The sequence below is a fragment of the Haliotis rubra genome, unplaced genomic scaffold, assembly GCF_003918875.1.
Source record: "Haliotis rubra isolate DU_JTF1 unplaced genomic scaffold, ASM391887v1 Scf72, whole genome shotgun sequence".
Taxonomy (NCBI): Eukaryota; Metazoa; Mollusca; class Gastropoda; order Lepetellida; family Haliotidae; genus Haliotis; species Haliotis rubra.
In genome coordinates, this window is record NW_025767435.1 from 2,432,375 (window position 1) to 2,452,893 (window position 20,519).

At 40.0% G+C, this 20,519-nt stretch overlaps 1 protein-coding gene across 2 annotated transcripts in view; it reads left to right on the plus strand.

Moving 5' to 3' along the window:
* The first annotated feature begins 1,437 nt into the window (after nt 1-1,437).
* LOC124259434 (T-box transcription factor TBX20-like) overlaps nt 1,438-20,519 on the plus strand; it is a 28,634-nt gene continuing 9,552 nt past the window's right edge. For both annotated transcript variants that reach the window (XM_046693575.1, XM_046693576.1), the window contains exons 1-2: nt 1,438-1,852; nt 6,132-6,333. In XM_046693575.1, coding sequence (XP_046549531.1) covers nt 1,654-1,852; nt 6,132-6,333 — 401 coding nt within the window. In that variant the 5' untranslated portion in view covers nt 1,438-1,653. The remainder of the gene's footprint in view (nt 1,853-6,131; nt 6,334-20,519) is intronic.

Sequence of the window (20,519 nt, forward strand, 5' to 3'; positions counted from 1 at the left end):
AATGAGGAAAAACGTTGTCTTCATCATATTTCACCATCTCCCAGCATTTTGAAATTTATTACATTTATGAACTTGCAAATGGAGACACAAATATATTTCACCATCTCCATCTGCTTATTCGTAAACAGGGAAAGTGAAAATAGCAGTATATTTCTGCATGTGTAATTACCACACCGAGGTAGGTCATTTAACTACCGTCATCTACTCGGTTGCTGATGGAGAGCCATGATAATGATATACTTCATCGTTAGTCATTAGTTTAGTACAAGATTAGATACCTCTGACAAATATTGATTTAACCTGCCTATCAATTTGATCAGCTTGGTCACCATCCCCTATTGTTAGTTCGAGGCTATCAATAGTGAAACAATATATCGATACAACCCACATACGGGTAATTACAGTGGGTTTTTCATGTTTCATATTCCAAAGTAGTGAAACTGAAACAAATAAGACAATCACGGTTAAAAGCATTTACCTCTATCTAATTACCCCAAGATGCAATGCACACCCTGTTCATACCGGTCAGTTCGTATTTCACAAAGGTTGATTTTAATAATGCTGTATACTTCAGGAATTTGTGTAGGTGTCTGCAAAGAAGGAATGGGTGAATGTTTAATTGATTTAGACATGTGTCTCCTCCCTAAAGAATCGCAAGTTTTAGATACAGAATCCTGATTATTCGCGGATACACGTGGGATAGATGTTCTATTACAAACAACATCATGCAACATTGCATCGTTGTGTTTTTTTAAGGAAACAAAGGTTCAATCAAACTGAGGATATGAAACAGTGATATACTCCCAGTCGGGTGAAGGAAACATTGCTGGACCATTTACACTGGTGAAATAAATGGACGTGATTTATGCACTAGTAGCGATTCCAAATGTGAAATTGACAGCTAAAATGAATTTATAGCAAATAGAAAAATAATATAAAGGATAATAACTAATCATTTTACATTGCAGAAAATTCCTGGAACAAAACTAACCGTTTTTAGAAAATTACATCGAGATGATTGTATTACAATAGCTTTTGTTTGATGATCAATTTGTCTTGATTTCCACGCTCAACGCGGCCGAGGTTGCAGGGGGGTATTGAGTTTTCGCGAACAGATGGAGGGTGGTTTCAGACTAGTGTTGGGAGATCTCACTGATCTGTTTCAAATCAAACAGCCAGTTTTAAAGACCACAAACCTCCCCCGTCTCCTCCCCAGGGTTGCCTGGGGTAGTTACAACTACACTAAGTGTTGAAAATCTTGCTGTTCTGTCCGCCAATTAATAGCTACCCAATACAACTGTTTGCTTTCAGGCCCTCCCTCAAGTGCTTTATGGTTGGCGAAGGGATTGGCCGGGCGAACCAATCACAACGAGGCTTACTTAAGCTGTCGGTGCCATACTTGACAGGATAACAGTAGGAGATATACATGGTTCGATTTTACAGTTCCGAGTGTATTCCGAATGCCATTGGGAGTGCACATTTTGGCACCTTCATTACCACTGTGGGACGAATTGTCAGTGTCTTGTCTGAAGAGACGAACCTCGCGTTTGAACAGCTTGCCTTTTGCGTTGTCAGACACAAGTGTCGTCTGCTAGACGAAACCCGACTCCTCATGCTCTGCAGTCTGATTGTAAAAAGCACGACCGTGTGAGAATGAGTGTCTCAGAAAATCCACGGACACCTGAAAGTATGGACAGACAGAAAGATGCGCTGCCGCATTCTCCCCCAAGTGTTAAGCCACAACTATCGTCTAAAGCCACGGCGTTTTCTATAGCAGCTATCATCGGCTCCACGGAAGCAGACGACACTGATAAAGTTATTCCTGAAAGCAAGGTTCAAATTTCACCATTAGGTACGTTTATTAATTTCACTTTCCGTTCTCTTAAATTATGCGTTACAGTCCCTCTCAACATTACTACCATATATGTGCATTAAAAACAAACCGCCAAAAATGAACCATCTAACATGTATATAAAATGGCGAGTGCTTAGATTATCAGGTTGATAGATCTAAGTATATACAAACATGTTATGGCCATGTTTATATTTTTTAGGTGAAAACGAACAACATTTACAGTCATAAGTCAAGTGTATAGTTTTGAGACTATGTACCAAATAAATAACCAATTTTAATTCATCAATTCCAGGAAAGAAAAATCGCACAAAAAATATTATTCTAATACAAAATTGTGTGGCTGATTTTCTCATGTTGTTGTTTAGTATTATCTATCAATAAGATATGTTGATGTCCTGTTTCAATGTTAAGCGTTGTAATGCATATTCGTGGATTTTACTATTCAGATACTATACACACAACAACTAATGCACGCACGATTCATTATATCGTCAGCAATTCATTTTACATGCATGTCAAAACCAAACACGCCAAGAATAAATATCAAAAGAAAGTATTAAATACATTTAATATATGTATCTATTTCCTACACAATCCCAACTTTTAGTCTATATTTACACAAGGCAATATTCTGCGAGTGTTAGGAATTAGCGTAAAATGAAACGCATTTCCTTGAAGGCAAATATTATGATTGTCTCACTTGCCAAATTTGTTATACATGGCGTCGGATGATACAGTCGGCGGATTGTTAACCCGCTGCCAAGCTCGTGTTTCAAGTTTCTTTTCATTTTTTGGCTTGTTTTAAACCCCAGTTTTTTCTCTCCTTATCACACCCCTGCTGTTTACCGAAGTGTATCGGTCGTAATGGGTGTTTGGAGAATGGTTTGGTATATTTTTAAAGAAAGCTGTGTAACGATATTATCCTTTCAAAATAGAAACGATAGAATATATAGAAAAGGAGATACTTTAAAGTAATGTTATCACTGCACGAGGTGCAGCCGGTTGGATAGCACAGGCTTACTGAATTGCCAGGTGATTGCCAGGTCCTCACTGATTGTCGCTGACCCATTCATAAATATTTTACAACTATTTCACCTTGAACGCACAATGCCATCTTCTACGGCGGAAAATTGAGACTGGTTATTTTCTGGCTTTGACATTCAATATTTAATTTATGATTACATATCGCAAATACGTTTCTAACAAGCTAATAAAACAGGATATGTTTTGATGAAAATTGAAATATGTTACGATCTTGTAAAATTGCATACCGAATCAGTGTTTAGAAAAATAGGCGCTTTTAACTGTTAATGCATTAAGATGAAATACCATCAATACTGGTGTATAACATGTTTCATCTAATTCATCTCAGTACTAACATACATACATTAACAACTTGCCTCTGATTATATTGCACAGTTTTTAAATGACTGTGCTCACACTATATTCGGAAAAGACAACCGGGATGTCTTTTATAAAGAAATAATATCAAGAGATTATACAATTATAAAGATTACTTTCTGATTTCTTTATTGAATACAAATCGTGATATATTCTGCCCAGTTAATTCCAGCATTTTTTTTATAATTATTGCTGTAAAATATAATGTCTTATGTACAAAAATGTTTTCCCCCGAACACTTCACTGACGGCTTTAAGATATTTATAGCAATAAAACATATATACACATGCTTCGCTACAAATTCCTCACAACGAAAAACGAATGGAAGGGTTAGGGAGTAAGCTTCTTGAAGTCAAGACTGATGGAAGATAAAAGTATTTATTCATGGAACTTAAAGTTATCATTATGAGTTTGGTTGTAAACATGTAGCCGTAAACACACTTTCCATAAACGTCATGGTTTATTCAAGTAATTACGTGACATGAAAATAGATAAAAATGTAATGATATTACCATAGTGGTAAAATATTTCCTTCTTGATAATATACCAACCAAATGTAATTATAACATTCCAACCTAAGAAATGAAAAACATCTCTTTTTATTTCACATGATCCTTTTAATAAATCCGTTCTAAAATATACATTTTGTATCATATTATAATTTGATATGATATAGTTTGTCAGTATCATAAGATATCTCTGCGGGATATTCCCATTTCTGTCCTCCACCTTGTTTCTCCATAGCAACTACAGGAATGAGAATGACGATGCAGTGGTCAGTTCCTAAACAATAGTAATGTAGTGGTTGATACCCTCAATACCCCCATCGTTGTCAAGTCAAGATGAGATTAAGGCGTGCAGTTCTGCACTTTGACTGGACATATGAATTTCATGAAACCCAAACCTGGATTATAGCTAAGTCTAGCAAGCTCAGTTCCAAATATATAATCAGAGGAAAATTTGAGGAGAGCATGATATTTTCAGATAAGAAATTCGTCGACTCTCTGTTAATCTGAAAAGTTTTGTGCTTCCCGGGAGGAAGGTGACTTACAAACGCCAAGCTTAAGTTAAGTAACCCCACACACATTTGTGGACTTCATATTGTTTAAGAATCCTTGGATTTGGTCTTAGAAAAAAGGTTTAAAAAGGCTTGAACAATTGTGTGGTAAAAAGGGTGTTCACGTTATTTGCAAACAGTAACGTTTAAGCAAACATGGTGCACCCCATCGTATGTACATCATTGTTTCTGCGCATAGTAAGTTATATGTCTGTATAGAAGAATGTGAGGATGTTTCTGTGCACATAAATGTGTGTTACAGTCATGTATTAGGCTAATGCTTAGTCTCTGAATATATATAATTTTGATAGTAACAAACAAACCCATTTAAATTGAAAAGGAGCCCCAGGGAGACCAGAGATTCAGAACCTGAGGAAATCTAGACTTGCTTTATTTAGGGCTTTAGCACTGCAGAGAGAGCTTGGCAGTTGGGAAAATAATGTGGTTCAGGGACTGTGAGACAGACTAGTCATGTGTATACGGTTGTATTTACTGCATGTATGCCTGTGTGTGTAAGAGAGAGTATTTAATTGCCTCTATGCAATTGATTTGATGAGTCTTTGTAAATATGATCCTGTATGTGTCTATATATGTTTGTGCATGTGTCTGCGTGCATGTGTGTGTGTTTGTGTGTATGTTTGTGCATGTCTGTGTATATTTGAGCATGTGTCTGTATGTTTGTGCATGTCTGTGTATATTTGAGCATGTGTCTGCATGTTTGTGCATGTGTGTGTATGTTTGTGCATGTCTGTGTATATTTGAGCATGTGTCTGTATGTTTGTGCATGTCTGTGTATATTTGAGCATGTGTCTGTATGTTTGTGCATGTCTGTGTATATTTGAGCATGTGTCTGCATGTTTGTGCATGTCTGTGTATATTTGAGCATGTGTCTGTATGTTTGTGCATGTCTGTGTATATTTGTCTGCATGTTTGTGCATGTGTGTGTCTGTATGTTTGTGCATGTCTGTGTATATTTGAGCATGTGTCTGTACGTTTGTTTCTGTGTGCATGTCTGTGCATGTCTGTGTATATTTGAGCATGTGTCTGTATGTTTGTGCATGTCTGTGTATATTTGAGCATGTGTCTGTATGTTTGTGCATGTCTGTGTATATTTGAGCATGTGTCTGTATATTTGTGTGTCTGTCTGTGTATATTTGAGCATGTGTCTGTATGTTTGTGCATGTCTGTGTATATTTGAGCATGTGTCTGTATGTTTGTGCATGTCTGTGTATATTTGAGCATGTGTCTGTATGTTTGTGCATGTGTGTTTGTGCGTGTGTCTGTATGTTTGTGCATGTGTGTGTGTTTGTGCGTGTGTCTGTTTGTGCATGTATCTCTGTATAGGTTTGTCCATGTATCTCTGTATAGGTTTGTGCATGTATTTCTGTATGTGTTTGTAAATGTGTCTGCATGTATGTTTGTGCATGCATCTGTGTATAGAATTGTGCATGTGTCGGGGCGGTGGGGTAGCCTAATGGTTAAAGCGTTGGCTCGTCACGCCGAAGACCCGGGTTCGAATCCCCACATGGGCACAATGTGTGAAGCCCATTTCTGGTGTCCCCCGCCGTGATGTTGCTGGAATATTGCTAAAAGCGGCGTAAAACCAAACTCAGTCAGTCAGTCAGTCAGTGCATGTGTCTTTCTGTACATGTGTCTGTATACATGTTTGTGCATGTGTCTGTGTATATGTTTGCGCATGTCACAGTGTATATGATTATACACGTGCTCCTGTATGTGTCTCAGTACATATGATTGTCTACATGTGTCTCTGTGATGCAATATATCTATGCATATATAACATGTCCATCTCTAGGTCCAGAACGTCTGGTCGAGTCCAACGATGTTCGAGCATCTCCTCCGCCGGACATCAAGGTCATCAAGAAGGAGAAGGTGGAGAAGACCACCATGACATCTACCGGCAGCAAGGAACTTGAGAACGTCCACTGTAGACTGGAGACCAAGGAACTCTGGGACAAGTTCCACGAACTCGGCACTGAGATGATAATCACAAAGAGCGGAAGGTAGGCAACTGTTCTACAACTTCTTTGAGGGCCATTTAAACGTTGGAGCACAAAGGAAGGATAACAAAGGAAGGATAACAATATGTGGTTGAAATCACTTGCTTGAAAATGGTGTTAGAACCTACCCCGAAACGTCGCTGTCACTGTAATACAGTTGTTCATCCTTATATTGTTATTCTTCCTCGCTGTTCTAAGGTCGCTAACCTTAACTAGTCAACGTCACATGCACACACACCCGACCAGATACACTATAAAAATGAACCTACAACTTTATGGATGACAAGTTCTTGTTTATTGGACAGAGCAGCCGTTTCGATGTAAAACGGTTTTTCATTTTTGACTCACCATCTTCTAGAATGCCGATCAATCAACACATATACGATAGTCACAAAATACGGAATACTGCTCAAAACAAAGTCAGCAATGAAGTATGGGTGAGTGAGTTGGCGTTTATGTCGATTTTAGCTTATTCCAAACATATCACGCATGTGGTTGCAAAGATGGATCATCAGACTGACTGAATGATATCACCGATGGATCATCAGAAGAAAAAACAGTATATCAAGATATTTTGAAGATATATAGTCAGCGTTGCAAATGTGAGTTGTATGAAAAGTAGAAATATCAAGACTTAATCGGTTCACGAATGAAATCATTCAAAGATGTTGAGAATTACGGGGATAAAATGTTGGAAGAAAATATGTCACATATTGTGGTTTTCGAATAGATGGAATATCCCATGTAATGAACAGAATCTGATGTTTGTACGAATGATAATGGTAAAATATCCATTTTATTACTTTAAAAAGTATTCTGAAGCCAGAGCGTCTTTCTGTACAGAGAACCGTTTGATCGTTCACATATGCGCACACTGCAAGGCCCCATCCCTCGCTGAAAGAGTCACTGTCACTGTCAGTGAGTGAGTGATGAATGATAAATTACTCACCTTTGTGAAATATGAACAAAATGGCACACGAACAGAATATCACCATTAAATCAGATATTTATTTGACAATATACATTTTTCCTTCAAATAGCCACTTTACTGTTTGTTAACTGTTGAAAACTCAGTCGTAATTCCTCACTATCGTTTGTCAGTTATATCTTCGCCGGACAATACCTAACAACAAGAACAATATGTACACCATGTCTATCCCGGCTGTAAGCCGGCATCAGTAACACCGTGAACGCGGTAATCCCGAGCGACAATGGTGAAGGCGTTGTCACGGTGTAGTTTTCTCGGATTGTGGGTTAACAGAACGTTTAGCCCTCTCTGAATGTATCTCGTGTTTGAATCCTCACATTAAACTCTCGGATGACCAATAAATTATGACCGTGCTTGAGGTGATCCGGTGCATTTATGCAGACAAGATATTCGCTTGGAATCCTTATACGGGGATGAGATTTTGGAGAATTAAGCATCCCCAATTTGCGTCATTCTAAGTTTCACAGATCCTGGGTTAACTGGCGCTGGGACATTTACACTGGTAGTTGACATTACGGGTGAAACATCATAGTTTAATTGACCATTTTATTGTTAAGTGTGTACAGAAGAACAGAAGAGTATCCTTGAATGGGGCACATCATCGCCTTTTGTGTTAAAAAGAAATCCGAACTTTTTCACCCTCATAATCTCCCTACGACATCTTGCATTTAATGCTGACAGATTATGGGATGGTTAAATTGTGAAATACAATATGGCGTGTTTATCTCAGGAAGAGTACTTGTTACCGATGAATGGTCACTAGGATCTATGCGATGACCTGCTCGAGGCACTGGTCACTTTATGCCCTGGCAGTAAATCAGCTGACCACAGCTCGTCACTGAGTAGCCATCTTTATATGGGCCATTTTGGATTAATTCTTGTTAGCCCTCCCAAAGAGTACTCAGCAAGTACTATATGCATGTGTCGATGTTTACCAGTGATGGAGCTTCCACAGAGGATGGGGAGTAGGGGAAAAGGAGGGTGGGGATGAGGAAAGGAAATGGGGATGAGGAAAAAAGAAGGGGAAATACTCATTGGGGTGGTGATCTACATGCGAGAGAGAGAGAGAGAGAGAGAGAGAGAGAGAGAGAGAGAGAGAGAGAGAGAGAGAGAGAGAGAGAGAGAGAGAGAGAGAGAGAGAGAGAGAGAGAGAGAGAGAGAGAGAGAGAGAGAGAGAGAGAGAGAGTATCATTTGGCATTACCATTGTGGAACTATTATGTAGACTCGGAATATTTGCAATGCTGTCTATGCGAGGTGTAGTGGTTACTGCTTTCTACCTCATCAGCAGGACTCAGAGATTTCTAGGATTAAATAGATATTTAGATTAAATAAACAAAGTTGTTCACTTACGCGTATTTGCAATAATGAGACACTGTATTGACATATACACAGCATATTGAAACGCCACCAGAGAAACACAATCTCCCTCAGAAGATGAAAATCAGCATATTTATATCAGCGCAGGAAACAGTGACCCATTATGTTCCAATTCCTCTCAACTAACCAGTTGTGTGCCAATAAAAAAGTTTATTTTCCCTGACTTATATATAAACTCTCGCCTCCACACAGTAACAAAGACACAATGGTCCTGTAAACAGACACGTTATGTACAGTCATATCAGCTGGGGAATACTTGACACGGCGAGTACAGTAGATCCCTGTACGGCTCTACAACTAACAGGCAAAAAGTTGCCTCCAGACAAATTGATGTCCTAATCTATATCGGCTTGATAATATTACGAGAACGGCTGGCGACGTGTACATAATTACGACTTCCCCGACACGACTTTATGCCATGCTAGAATTTCCCAGCAATGTGGATGCTATCAAATAGTGTGATATTACCGAAGCTAAATAAACACAGCATCTATGGAATTTTGATGACGAAATAATGCGGAATATTAACAGTTTAATTACGTTTGTAAACAAATTACCGCTCACAGCGTTTGTATATTTATTCGCACGCCGCGTTATCGAATCGACCATCAAGTGGCGAATCCCGCTGAGCTTCTAACCAGCAAATGATAGCCCAGGCACATTGTGAAGCGGGGCCTCTGGGGACAACACTTACTGACTTTCGATCTAATGACTGAATTAGTCTTGAGCTGAACAAATTGAAACAATCGTCCACTTGAGAAAGTCTGCACAGCCGATGCCTGGCAAGGACTGCGCATAAAGACAATAACTGACCCAAGCTGTTGGGGTCGGGCATATTTAACCGGACTTTCCCTCCCGGCGATCTGGACGGAGGAGAGGTTTGGGGGTCGGGGTTTGTCCCCTGGGGTCATTGACAATAGTTTAAGGGGTGTCTGTCTAACTAGCCCCTGTTAACGACTATTTTCTCACTCTAACCTGTCTTTGTCCACGATGACAGGTAATTTTCCTGATGGTCTAACTCGGTGGTACTGGAGTGACACACATTGACGTGTGTTGTGTGTCACCGATGACGTGTGTTAGTCTAAGCTCCCAGCAGGGACATCATTTGGATGTAAGCTTTCAAAACAAACACCAATTTTCACCCCGGTTAAACGGCAGAGCAAACGACGAAGGGTTTCACAGCGTGTTAGTATCTGAAACGTGTGAAGAGAAAACAAATAGAAAATGAAACCATTGAACTAACAGATAACGTGTGCGACCCCATGTGTCGTCGTTGTCCTGAAGCCTTTGTTGCAACGTCATCAACGGTAACAAATGAACGGAGTTAAAAGCGTAATTAACCCAAGCTACGGTCATGGATTAGCCGTTTGGCGAAAGACTGTTTAGGCTTGAACGAGGGTCAAAATCATGGGGCGCTATATAATAGTGGTGGTGGTAACACTGGCATCATCATACTTGTGATAAATGTCCCTCCCAGATATCGGGAGTCTTAAGGACCTTTAACACGTGAAACATAAACAAATCTCTTAAGTTAATTCCAAGATGGTACATGTTGCCTAAAGCAAGGCAGAGGCAAGGCCCATTAGTTTAGAACTGTGATCGAGAAGGTCTTGGAATAGACGTGTAATTTTCCTGAGATCTGGCGCGGAGAAGGCGCGGATGTGATAGCACTAACTATAGCTTTCACCAGCGCTGATTTAAAAATTGCGAGTTTCTGCTCACTTTAATCCATTAGTCGTCACGAGAATTGCGTTAAATGATATGTAAATTTCAGTGAATAACAGCCCTCTATAGTCATTACGTTGTCGTGCAGAGGCGACGTCTGACTACAACTGGAACTCTGCCTTGCTCACATGTCGTTAATTCTTTGACCATAATAATATTAATAACTGATGATAATACAGTACTTTTAATTAGAAATGAAACAATGGCTCGGTTAAAGCGTGGTCGGGAAACAGGCACTCTTGGGGAGAGGTTAGTGAAGTGTGATATGGTATTACGTGCTCTGAAAACAAGTCCAACTACAATTAAAATTCATTTGAAAAAATAACACCCAATTTTGTCTTTTTCGATCTGAACAAAAAGTTTCAAGTTGATTACTCATTTCATCGATTGGAGAGGTTGATTTCAGTTTCGTTTTGCTCAATTACACCGTGTCTTTCCATTTTTTCCATTGTTTGAATTTTCTTAACGGACTCCGAGTTCACACGTTTAATGCCTGCAAAAATGTTTTAAACCACAGTTAAACGGCATGAAGAGTTTAGCGGGGGCATCTGGAGAGAAAAATTGTTTCCGGTAACTCAAAACTCTTTGTTTGATTCTTCACTGCATTTTATTTCCGCCGTCAAACAGTGATTATTGTCAGAATATATCATCTGAGAATTACGTTCATAACACAGTGACACATGACTAATCCGGATTGGTTAATCTGGAAACTCTACTTTCGGTTTGGAGCCTCTGAATGGTAAATCCATTGTTCCGTAAACGTATTTCATTAAACAGGAACATTGCAACTGTGGATGTTTTAATGAATCAGTTCGAATTAACAGGGTTCCATCGTCTTGATTAGCGGGGTTATATTGTAAATAAAATAATTGGGAAGATACTGGTTAAATGTTTGTAATAGTTTTACAATTACATAAACAGAAACATAGAATTATCAATGTCAACTCACTCAAAACTCGTCGCCATGTTCAGTATACGTAGTCTGTCTCACAGTCCTTGAACCTTATTATTTCCACTACAACCTAGCCCTGCCTGCAATGCTAAAGCCCTAAATGAAGCAAGTCTAGATTTCCTCAGGTTCAATCTCTGGTCTCCTTGGGGCTCTTTTCAGTTTAAATGGGCTTGTTTGTTACAATCAAAATTATATATATTCAGAGACTGAGCGTTAACAATGTTCAGTTGAACGTCGTGTTAAACGGCATCCGATCACTAACAGAATGTATGTATTTCACTGAACAGGCTATCTTGCAAGGATGATTTGTGATCTGTATCATTTAATTTCTTCAGTTGCTGGATCCTTTCACTCTGACTCAATATTGGAACAAGAATTTTTATATTAAATCTTTAAAGGGTTAGTAAACTTGTATATCTCGTGTGAAAGGTAATTATCTTAATCGTGAAATGAAAACAAACTTTAACGAATGGTCGTTTGTTAGCCTTTGTACAACTCCATGATAGCAGGGTGGGTGATAGCGGGCTTGGATGACAATTACCCCGTTTATCAACAAAGATGCAGGGTAAAGGGAGCCAGGACAATCTTAATGTGAAGAGTCACACAACATTATCTCCAGCCCACGAGGAGGCAACAGAGACATTATCATGTTTTCCTGAGGACTCGCTTCATTAGGTGACGAATCTATGTTTTCCCATAGACAATCAGTCGTAGGTTATCACTATCTGTATTTCTTTCAAACCCACGTCCGAGAGTAGTTAACAGCCTTCGTTAAATTCCCGTGAAGTCGTAAAGAGGAGACATCCAGGAGAGCAGACGACAACTAGTCGCCATTTTGTCACCTAAGTGGAAGCACGCGCGTTTGAGCATGCGTAGCAAGACATTAGCATGTGTAAACCCAACAGGCCTCTACGATGACCTGCCCTGTCATTAATTAACATCCATATCTCTGGTCGTTAACGACGAAGAAGGGTAGATCCTCGGTCATAATGCCTCAAGATGGCGCCATGGTTTGGACTTCAGTAGGGGTCATGAAGCCATAACTCACCCCGTGGGCAATGTGTTTGGGATGTGGGTAGAGGTTCCCTAGGGGAGACGAGGCAGGGAAAGGCCACCACTGGGTCCATTTAGCCCACCATTACAGCAAGACGCCTTTAATCTGAGGAGGATAGCGACGAGTAATTGTTTGACGCCATTTAATTAAAAGGTATCAGAATTCAGAGAGTTGTAGGAAGATTCGTGATATAGACTAGGGTAACGAAGGAGGAAAGGTTAAGCGAGAGATGAGGGTTGAGTAGGGACTGGGGGCTGTCCCAGATATACTTAATCTGCTAGAAGGACCATCCAACGTACGTCTTCAGGTTCACGCTGGTCTGTCTCACAGTCCCTGAACCACATTACTTTCCCTACAGTCTAGCCCTCCCTGCAATGCTAAAGCTCTAAATGAAGCAAGTCTAGGGTCTCCCTGGGGCTCTTTTTCAATTTAAATAGTTTTTTTTTGTTACAATCAAAATTATATATATTTAGAGACTAAGCGTTTGTCTAGGTTCACGCTTACCTTCCTTGTCTTCTCCAGAGATAGCGACAGTGCTACAACAGGGTTACAACAGAGTCGCAGCTGTATATGGTCTACATTGATCGTCTAACATCCCTGATATATACGTAGCTGTGTGACATGGGCATCTACCCCCTATTTATGTTTGAAATATTACGAACGCGGGTAAGACGTTAGGCAATGCGTAACAGTTCACTTGTGTAACAGTGTATTAACACAGGAATCGCTAACCAGAAAGATAGAAAGCTAAACGTATATCTCAGGCATACCATTTCAGCAACGCTTTTAGAAAGCTTATTTGCATTCATTTATTCCATTACTGATTACTTATTACTGATCAAGAGACAAAGGTTAGGCGTAACTGATTAAAATATTTCGAAATCCTCACTGTCGCAAAGTCAAATTGCATCATGTACGTTACCTAAAATACGTTATTATCATCATCATTATACTATAGTAAATATGTTGTGGAACTACTCAAAATCAATAGTTAGTTTGTCGTGGAGCTACCAAACGTAACGTACAGGACACCCAGATCTTTCAAAATACAAAAGTAAACTGTAAACTGGAATTTCTCAAAGAATGTTCAGGAACGTAGTTAATCTGTCTTGGAATTACTCAAAGAAAGATAAGGAACACCCGAATCTTCCACGTCATAAACGTCATGTGAAAGAACCGGGTGATCCTTAACTTCTTTTGAGCAGCATATGTCAGCCTAACAGCTTCAGATGGCTCTGATGGTGGAGTCACTAAGTACAATATGTCGACCTACATCGGAATTCGGCAACGGTCAAAAATTACCACATTGACTCTAGCCAATAAAAACAGAGACATAATCTAATTTTATATTATGTTTTCGAATGGAGTGCTGTTGAATAAGTTGTACACATACAGTTAGTAACATATGACTGCAGTGACGTTTCCCGGCACAGAGAGTTGCGAGCCGAAGCGAGAACCTTGACGCACCCATGATGGTGGAGAGGGGTCCGACGCTATCTTATCTCCTAGGCTATACACCGTTCACCACATGGTAACCCTAACGATATATCCTATGATTGTGTACACAAGTGAAATGTTCCATGTCAGATCATCGTATTAAAGTGTCGACTGTGCAGCCTACCCCCACCTCAACTCCCCCTCCACTCTGTCTGACACCGACATGCATTAACCGCCTCGTTGCTCTACTAATTTGATTGTCGTAGACATTAAACAGCAACTTGTGGAGTATATATAGTTTCCGTTTTCCTCGGCGAACAAGTGTACAGGGTTGTGGAGGCATGGTCATATTCATGGCAATGAACAGTTTAGAACGTTCCATAGTTATCTAGATGGGCGGTGGGGTAGCTTACTGGTTAAAGCTTTCGCTCGTCACGCCGAAGGCCCCACATGGGTGCAATATGTGAAGCCTTTGTTTGGTGTCCCCAAACTGTATGGTGCTTAAAGCGGCATAAAATTTAACTCACTCACTCATAGTTATGAAGTTAATTGATAAAATGAAAAGGTTAGTAGGAACAGAATAAATAAATGGAACCACACGTATTGTTTTCTCCGCTTTCAGAGAGATCACATTCTCCCCTCGTGTGCACCATTGTAAATTAAACACTTAATGTGAATATCGGTACAGTGGTGCAACGGTTTTACTGCTGCTGCATGACATGTCAGCTTGGTGTGAGACGAGCTGATTCCGACGTTTACCACTCAGGTCGAATCTTTAATCTGAACAGACAATAATAGTTCTCTAGAAAACCAAAGGGAAGTAACTCTGCACAGCAAACTCCACCCCCCCCCCCCTATACGATTGCGCAACCCTTGTTAAATGGGGAGCAGATCTTAGGTTTCAACCCCCTAACATCAGCACTTGATTCCATCCTCCCCATTCATATCCACACAGCCAGACGTCACACTACGTTCCACCTCACCTTGCCTTTAACCTCACCCCAACCTCACAATACGAGTCTGTCTAGGTCGAACCTCACTTTATCCAACCAACCTCATCCATGTCCCTGTCGTAAGGCATCCTTTTAGTCAGTCTCACAGTCCCTGAACCACATTATTTTCCCTACTGCCTTGCCCTCCCTGCAATGCTAAAGTCCTAAATGAAGCAAGTCTAGATTTCCTCAGGTTCTGGTTCCTGAATCTCCAATATCACTATGGCTCCTTTTCCATTTAAATGGATTTATTTGTTACTATCAAAATTATATTTACATTGACTAAGCGTTTGGTTAGGCATCTTTTGTCCACACTACAGACCTAACCACATCCACTGCATTCCATATCTAACACTTCTTCCCAGCGTTTGACCTTAACCCTTGCACCGCCCCACCCATCACCGCCGCACCCTCCCGGGCTTTGTTGCAACCACTCTGGTCTCACCTCGCCCTTCCTATCACGCCCCATCCTTTGTGAGACTGATATACCGTGTATGTAATGACAGCATCAGCTGAGTGTAGACAGGATGTTTGGATGTCAGGCTGCTTGAGGTTATCTGTTTATGAAGAGCTCAATGTACAGATAAGGTTAACATCATTTAGACAGCTTTTTAACGATAGATATACACATAAACACACGCCGTTTAAAACGTCCGATGACAGGTCCTTGATTCCGCTCGTGAGGAATGATTAGTCTGGAAAATGGGGGAAATTCAGTATTTTTTTCCAAATATAAAATCACTGGTTTGTTTATGTTGCTCCGTTAAAAACTACACCCGAAATCATGACCATTTAACACGTGTCCCGGTTGTAAATTCTCAGATCTGATTCAGCCAAGACGATAGCTGTGGTAGTTTTGTCTTCCGCACACTGAATATTCGCATATGTAATTTGATAATTCAAGAGATGTTATCAATTTTTAATCTTCGACCTGCCAAACCATATACACATCCAAGATAACATTATTCCACGAAGAAAGGGTGATAATGGTGGTGTAGCGTGTTTTCAATGAGCTGGCACGTAGTTTCAATTTCTAATTTAATTTTAAAGATACAGTATAAATTCACCAAGAGGAAAGATTTAGCGGGTGGAGTCCCAGGGGTCAGAGTCATGTTAGATGGATGATGTCGTTCTCGGGGTCTGGGGCAGGGGAAGGCGTTTATCAGAGACCTTATACCCCTCAGAACAGACAACAGCCTGCCCAGGGACAGGTGAGGGGGAATTCGATCTACCCCCTGGCTTATGCGAACCATACCTTAACGCTGGGGTCTGGTTTAGCTGAGATTACCGAATGTGCGAACCCTGATCCTATGTCAAATCTTTTCCCTCATATTAACGGGTAGAGTCAAAGACGGCACTCGATGCTGGCAAACTGGCTGGCTTTGCGCGGTGTGTTATTATGAAATACGTGTTATTTAAATGATATTAGACTCGAGCACAAGGTGAAATAGGCATACGCACCTCTTCTACCTGGTAAACTTGCATTTAACCCTGGCTGATAACATCGGTGACAATTAAGCACCAACCATGGTTCTTGCACCTGTGAAGACCGGCCGGAAAATTGCTCAGTTTTGAAGTTGGTTGAAGGCTTAGATTGGGCAAATAATGATATGTTTCAACATCTACACCTTGAAATTCGACCTCCGACTAATTTTTACCCGTCGAAGCGGTGCAAAAAATACGAGCGTCATTAGACAGTGGTAGACCGTAAATCTTCAGGCTTGAAAGCCAGCCTACACGCAAGGCCAGTATACGATCCTTGTGAACGGACAGGGTTTCAAAAGCCACCCTTGCCTAACCCTACTTTCCACGGATGGGGCTGCGCGGAGTCGAGGCTATTAATCTTAGTTTATTACGCTTCTCGTTGACGACTTTCGACGAGCCAGCAGCGTGGTTGGGAGCGAGCCGAACCAATGATTCCGCAATTAAAGTTTAATTTTCAGATGATTACAGTAAATAATTGGACGACGCATATCTGCGGGTATTAGACGTATAGTGTTACATCAGTGATTCCTTTAAAAATCGCGATAGTTCTACCGTTTCTTTTTATGTTTCCTGCTCAATTTTGTTTTCAATACGGGTAGGCTGAAGCACCGAAACAACCCCTGGTAATTTCCTATTGATCCTGACCGAGTAAATAGATCGACGGCTTTATTTTCTTGATGGTGAACATTAGCAAAATTTGAACGACGTGATTCCGCGAACTGCATAAAACAGGGGTCAAGTCTTCCAATAGGGGTGTTGTAGTTATCACGTGACCAGATACTTGATTGTAATAGGAGAGTGACTATTAAAGCATCATCATTGATGGTCTGATACAGGGTGATCAGATCTGCGTGCTGCTTTTGTGAGACACGCACGTGAATCGCTGTAGAAGTCATTATAGCAGAACAGGTTACATCACGGCTTACGATGTCGCATCTCTGTACTTGAACACGGGGACGAGGTTCCTCCAAGTTGAGTCATGTATTGTTAACATGCTTAAAGGGAATAAATCTACCGTCGGCTAGTTCACCAACTGCGTAGACAAAACGGGGGAAAACTAATTTCAGACTATTACATCTTCAGATGAATTGTAATAAATCGCAGGCAAAGGAAAATATACATACACCTATGTTCAATAGTTGCTAAAGGGAAACAAACGTGAAATGGTGATAGAATTGATAGGGGTATGATATTTGTGTTTATTGTCATACGCTTGCAGTGTTTTGGCGATTGTGTTCTGCCTGGTAACATTTTAACAACTTAAAATGTATTTTTGTTCAAATTCAAGAGTTTTCTTTTTCTCGGTGGTGTCTCTATAATTTTTGTGAGAAAAACGCCTTCAGAGAATAGTTCGTTGTTGGTACGTGACAACATAAGAGTGAATGAGTGAGTGTGATATTTCAGCTATATCTTGGATGGTCACAAGAAAAATGGGCTCAAAGCTCCCCTTGTGAGTTACTCAACCACCCCCGAGGCTTTAACCAGTAAACAAACAAACAAACAAACACACACACACTCACTCACTCACTCACTCACTCACTCACTCACTCACTCACTCACACTCACACACACACACACACACACACACTCACTTCACTCCTCCAACTCCGAACCTTGAACTGTTTTATGTTAATATATTTTTTCATGTAATTATACTTCCAAAAATCTAATTAAAACCTCTCGGGACATAAATTACGTTGATTTTCAGGAATATGATTTGCTTCTGAACAATCTTTAAGCGTTAATCCAGCTAACAAAAACTCGACAGCTGAAAACTTGATGTAAGTAGATCTAGCTAACGGAGTTTTTCTCTTTTCCCATGATGCTTCAGTGGTGGCATGGTTTGCGATTATTGGGTTTTCCGGCACTGGAAGCTGATGGTATAAATCTCTCTGGCAGTTCTTGCCGAAATAGCATCGTACCCCATAAGCCGCATAGTCATAGGGTCGCATTTGGGAAGTCCCTGCAAACAAACCGATAATGGATGTATTATCCGGAGAATATAGAATTTTATCAGCAATCTTATATCAATTTGAGGGTCGCGTCTTTGTCGAGTGTAAAAATCAATATCAAAGTGTAAATTGCTGTGCCTACTTGTGCCATCGTCCCTCCCGGACCGTCCAACGTGGCTGCCCTGATGGGGCCACGTCTCCATGACGACTTCGCCGACCGTTCTCCTTTGGAAGCTGTTGATGTTGGTGTGTAATCGTACTTTTATCACTCTCATTCGTTATCCTTTTATTATGATATGACAAAGACCATTATGATTTCACCGGTCCGACATGGCTGTAACGCGCGCGGCTGCCCTTTCCATTGCCATAAATTGACTACAACTGAATTAAAATCAGAACTTGCCGCCCATGGCTCGCTTATCACTACATCGCTGACGAGGATCAATCTAAAATGCGGAATTTGTTCCGTCAACACGGAAACGAACAAGGATGCTTCAAACGCCAAAGATGTAATGACCGAAAGATGTGCCGATTACAGGCAGAATAGATCGATTTCAAACCTCATTTGCTGTCAGTTGTCGGCGAACTTCCCAGTGTGTTTCTGTATGAACTTCCCTAACTTCACGTCCCGAGACACAAACGTACAGTTCAGAAAGAAATGCTCGGACGTACGATGTCACAGCGTGTCAGAACCACCGATATTCAATATTACTACTAATTTTGAACCACTTCTGCAATGCTTTTAAATGTAGACTTAACAGATTACATAAAATCATTTTGAATAAAAACACACGACAAACGTCTCAATACAGCTACATTCAATCAAATGGCATTCATATTTCCTCTGATAAACAAGTTGTTACATTATTTTAAATTAACTGTGGTCCTCATGAAGCACATATTGTCTAAACGTGATACGTTAAAATAATTATATACACTGTTTTAGATTTCATTTCTAATTTTCTGTGGGATAAGTCCATACTTTTATCCGTTGCCTACCCAAAGTCACATTAATATATCGATGAAGATAGTTAAGTATAGAAAGAAACTGTATCTCTTTGTAACATATATTTTAGAAGAACAAGATAAAAGCATTACCATATTGTGAACACATATATGAGATCATTTCGACGTGTTAGCGTTCGGCTTGAAACAAACCATTTAGAAGTGGCTATAATTCACACGTTGTTACGTCCGGCAGCAACATCGCACATCATACGTTTCGGTAGGATAAATCTACCGAGAGTTGTATATGTATTTTAAATCGTTCCATGGTTTTGAAATACATTTCTCAGAGCGGCGACAGGCGGTAAATAAAGCTCTGATATAATGTATCTCTAAAACATCATATATCACAGCAGGTTGTAATATCCATTATGTATCGCAGTATGGACTTTTACCCACACTTGTCTGCGAGATGATCTTTGATTACTTGATTAAGATCTGTTAAGTGCATTGAGAAATATGTATCACCCATTCTGGGAAGTTTTACCCTGCGGGGCGGTAGATCTCGGCGTCAACGTGCCAGATGATTTAGTCTATCTAACACATTGTTTATCTGGGAAGAGGGTGGAACGAAATCATGTTGGGCTGGGGAGATCTGTATTAACCCCCTCCGCTATGTAGGGGTGTGCCTCGTGGCAAGATACTTGGAATTATTTATTGGGTTTTTGATATCGTAATATGAACTTGATTTTCAATCTCGGGGTGATTATTTTCGGGCTCTCTTTTCGCAGTAAACACCGAGTGCAACATTTTGATTGATAGATGGTTGTGGATATATGCTGTTAGGATTTTTCTGGAGATTTGAATGATTTTTTGTTGCAAACTGATTTATCTGTTTGACAGGGAAAAGATATTTAAGTATGATTCAGAGAATAATTTGACAATACGAACTTGGAAAAGGTGAAAAATGCAAGAAAATTACAGTGATATTATCTCCTTGAACGACATTTCAGAATCGATGGTACATTATTATAGAAACTACTACCGCATATTTAACACTAGATACAAACCAGAATTGTAAATGGTATTTATTAATACCATTCAATAACAAAAACCAATATTTTATGAAATTTCTGGAATAAATACATTTCAAAGATAATTTGTAGCTTTCAGGGTTTTGGTTTAAGATAAAAAAAATAAATCAATGCAGAGAAATTAATCAATAGATGGCGTGTCATCGTTGATATTCAGTGGCTGATGTGGAACCGACAACCTATGGTA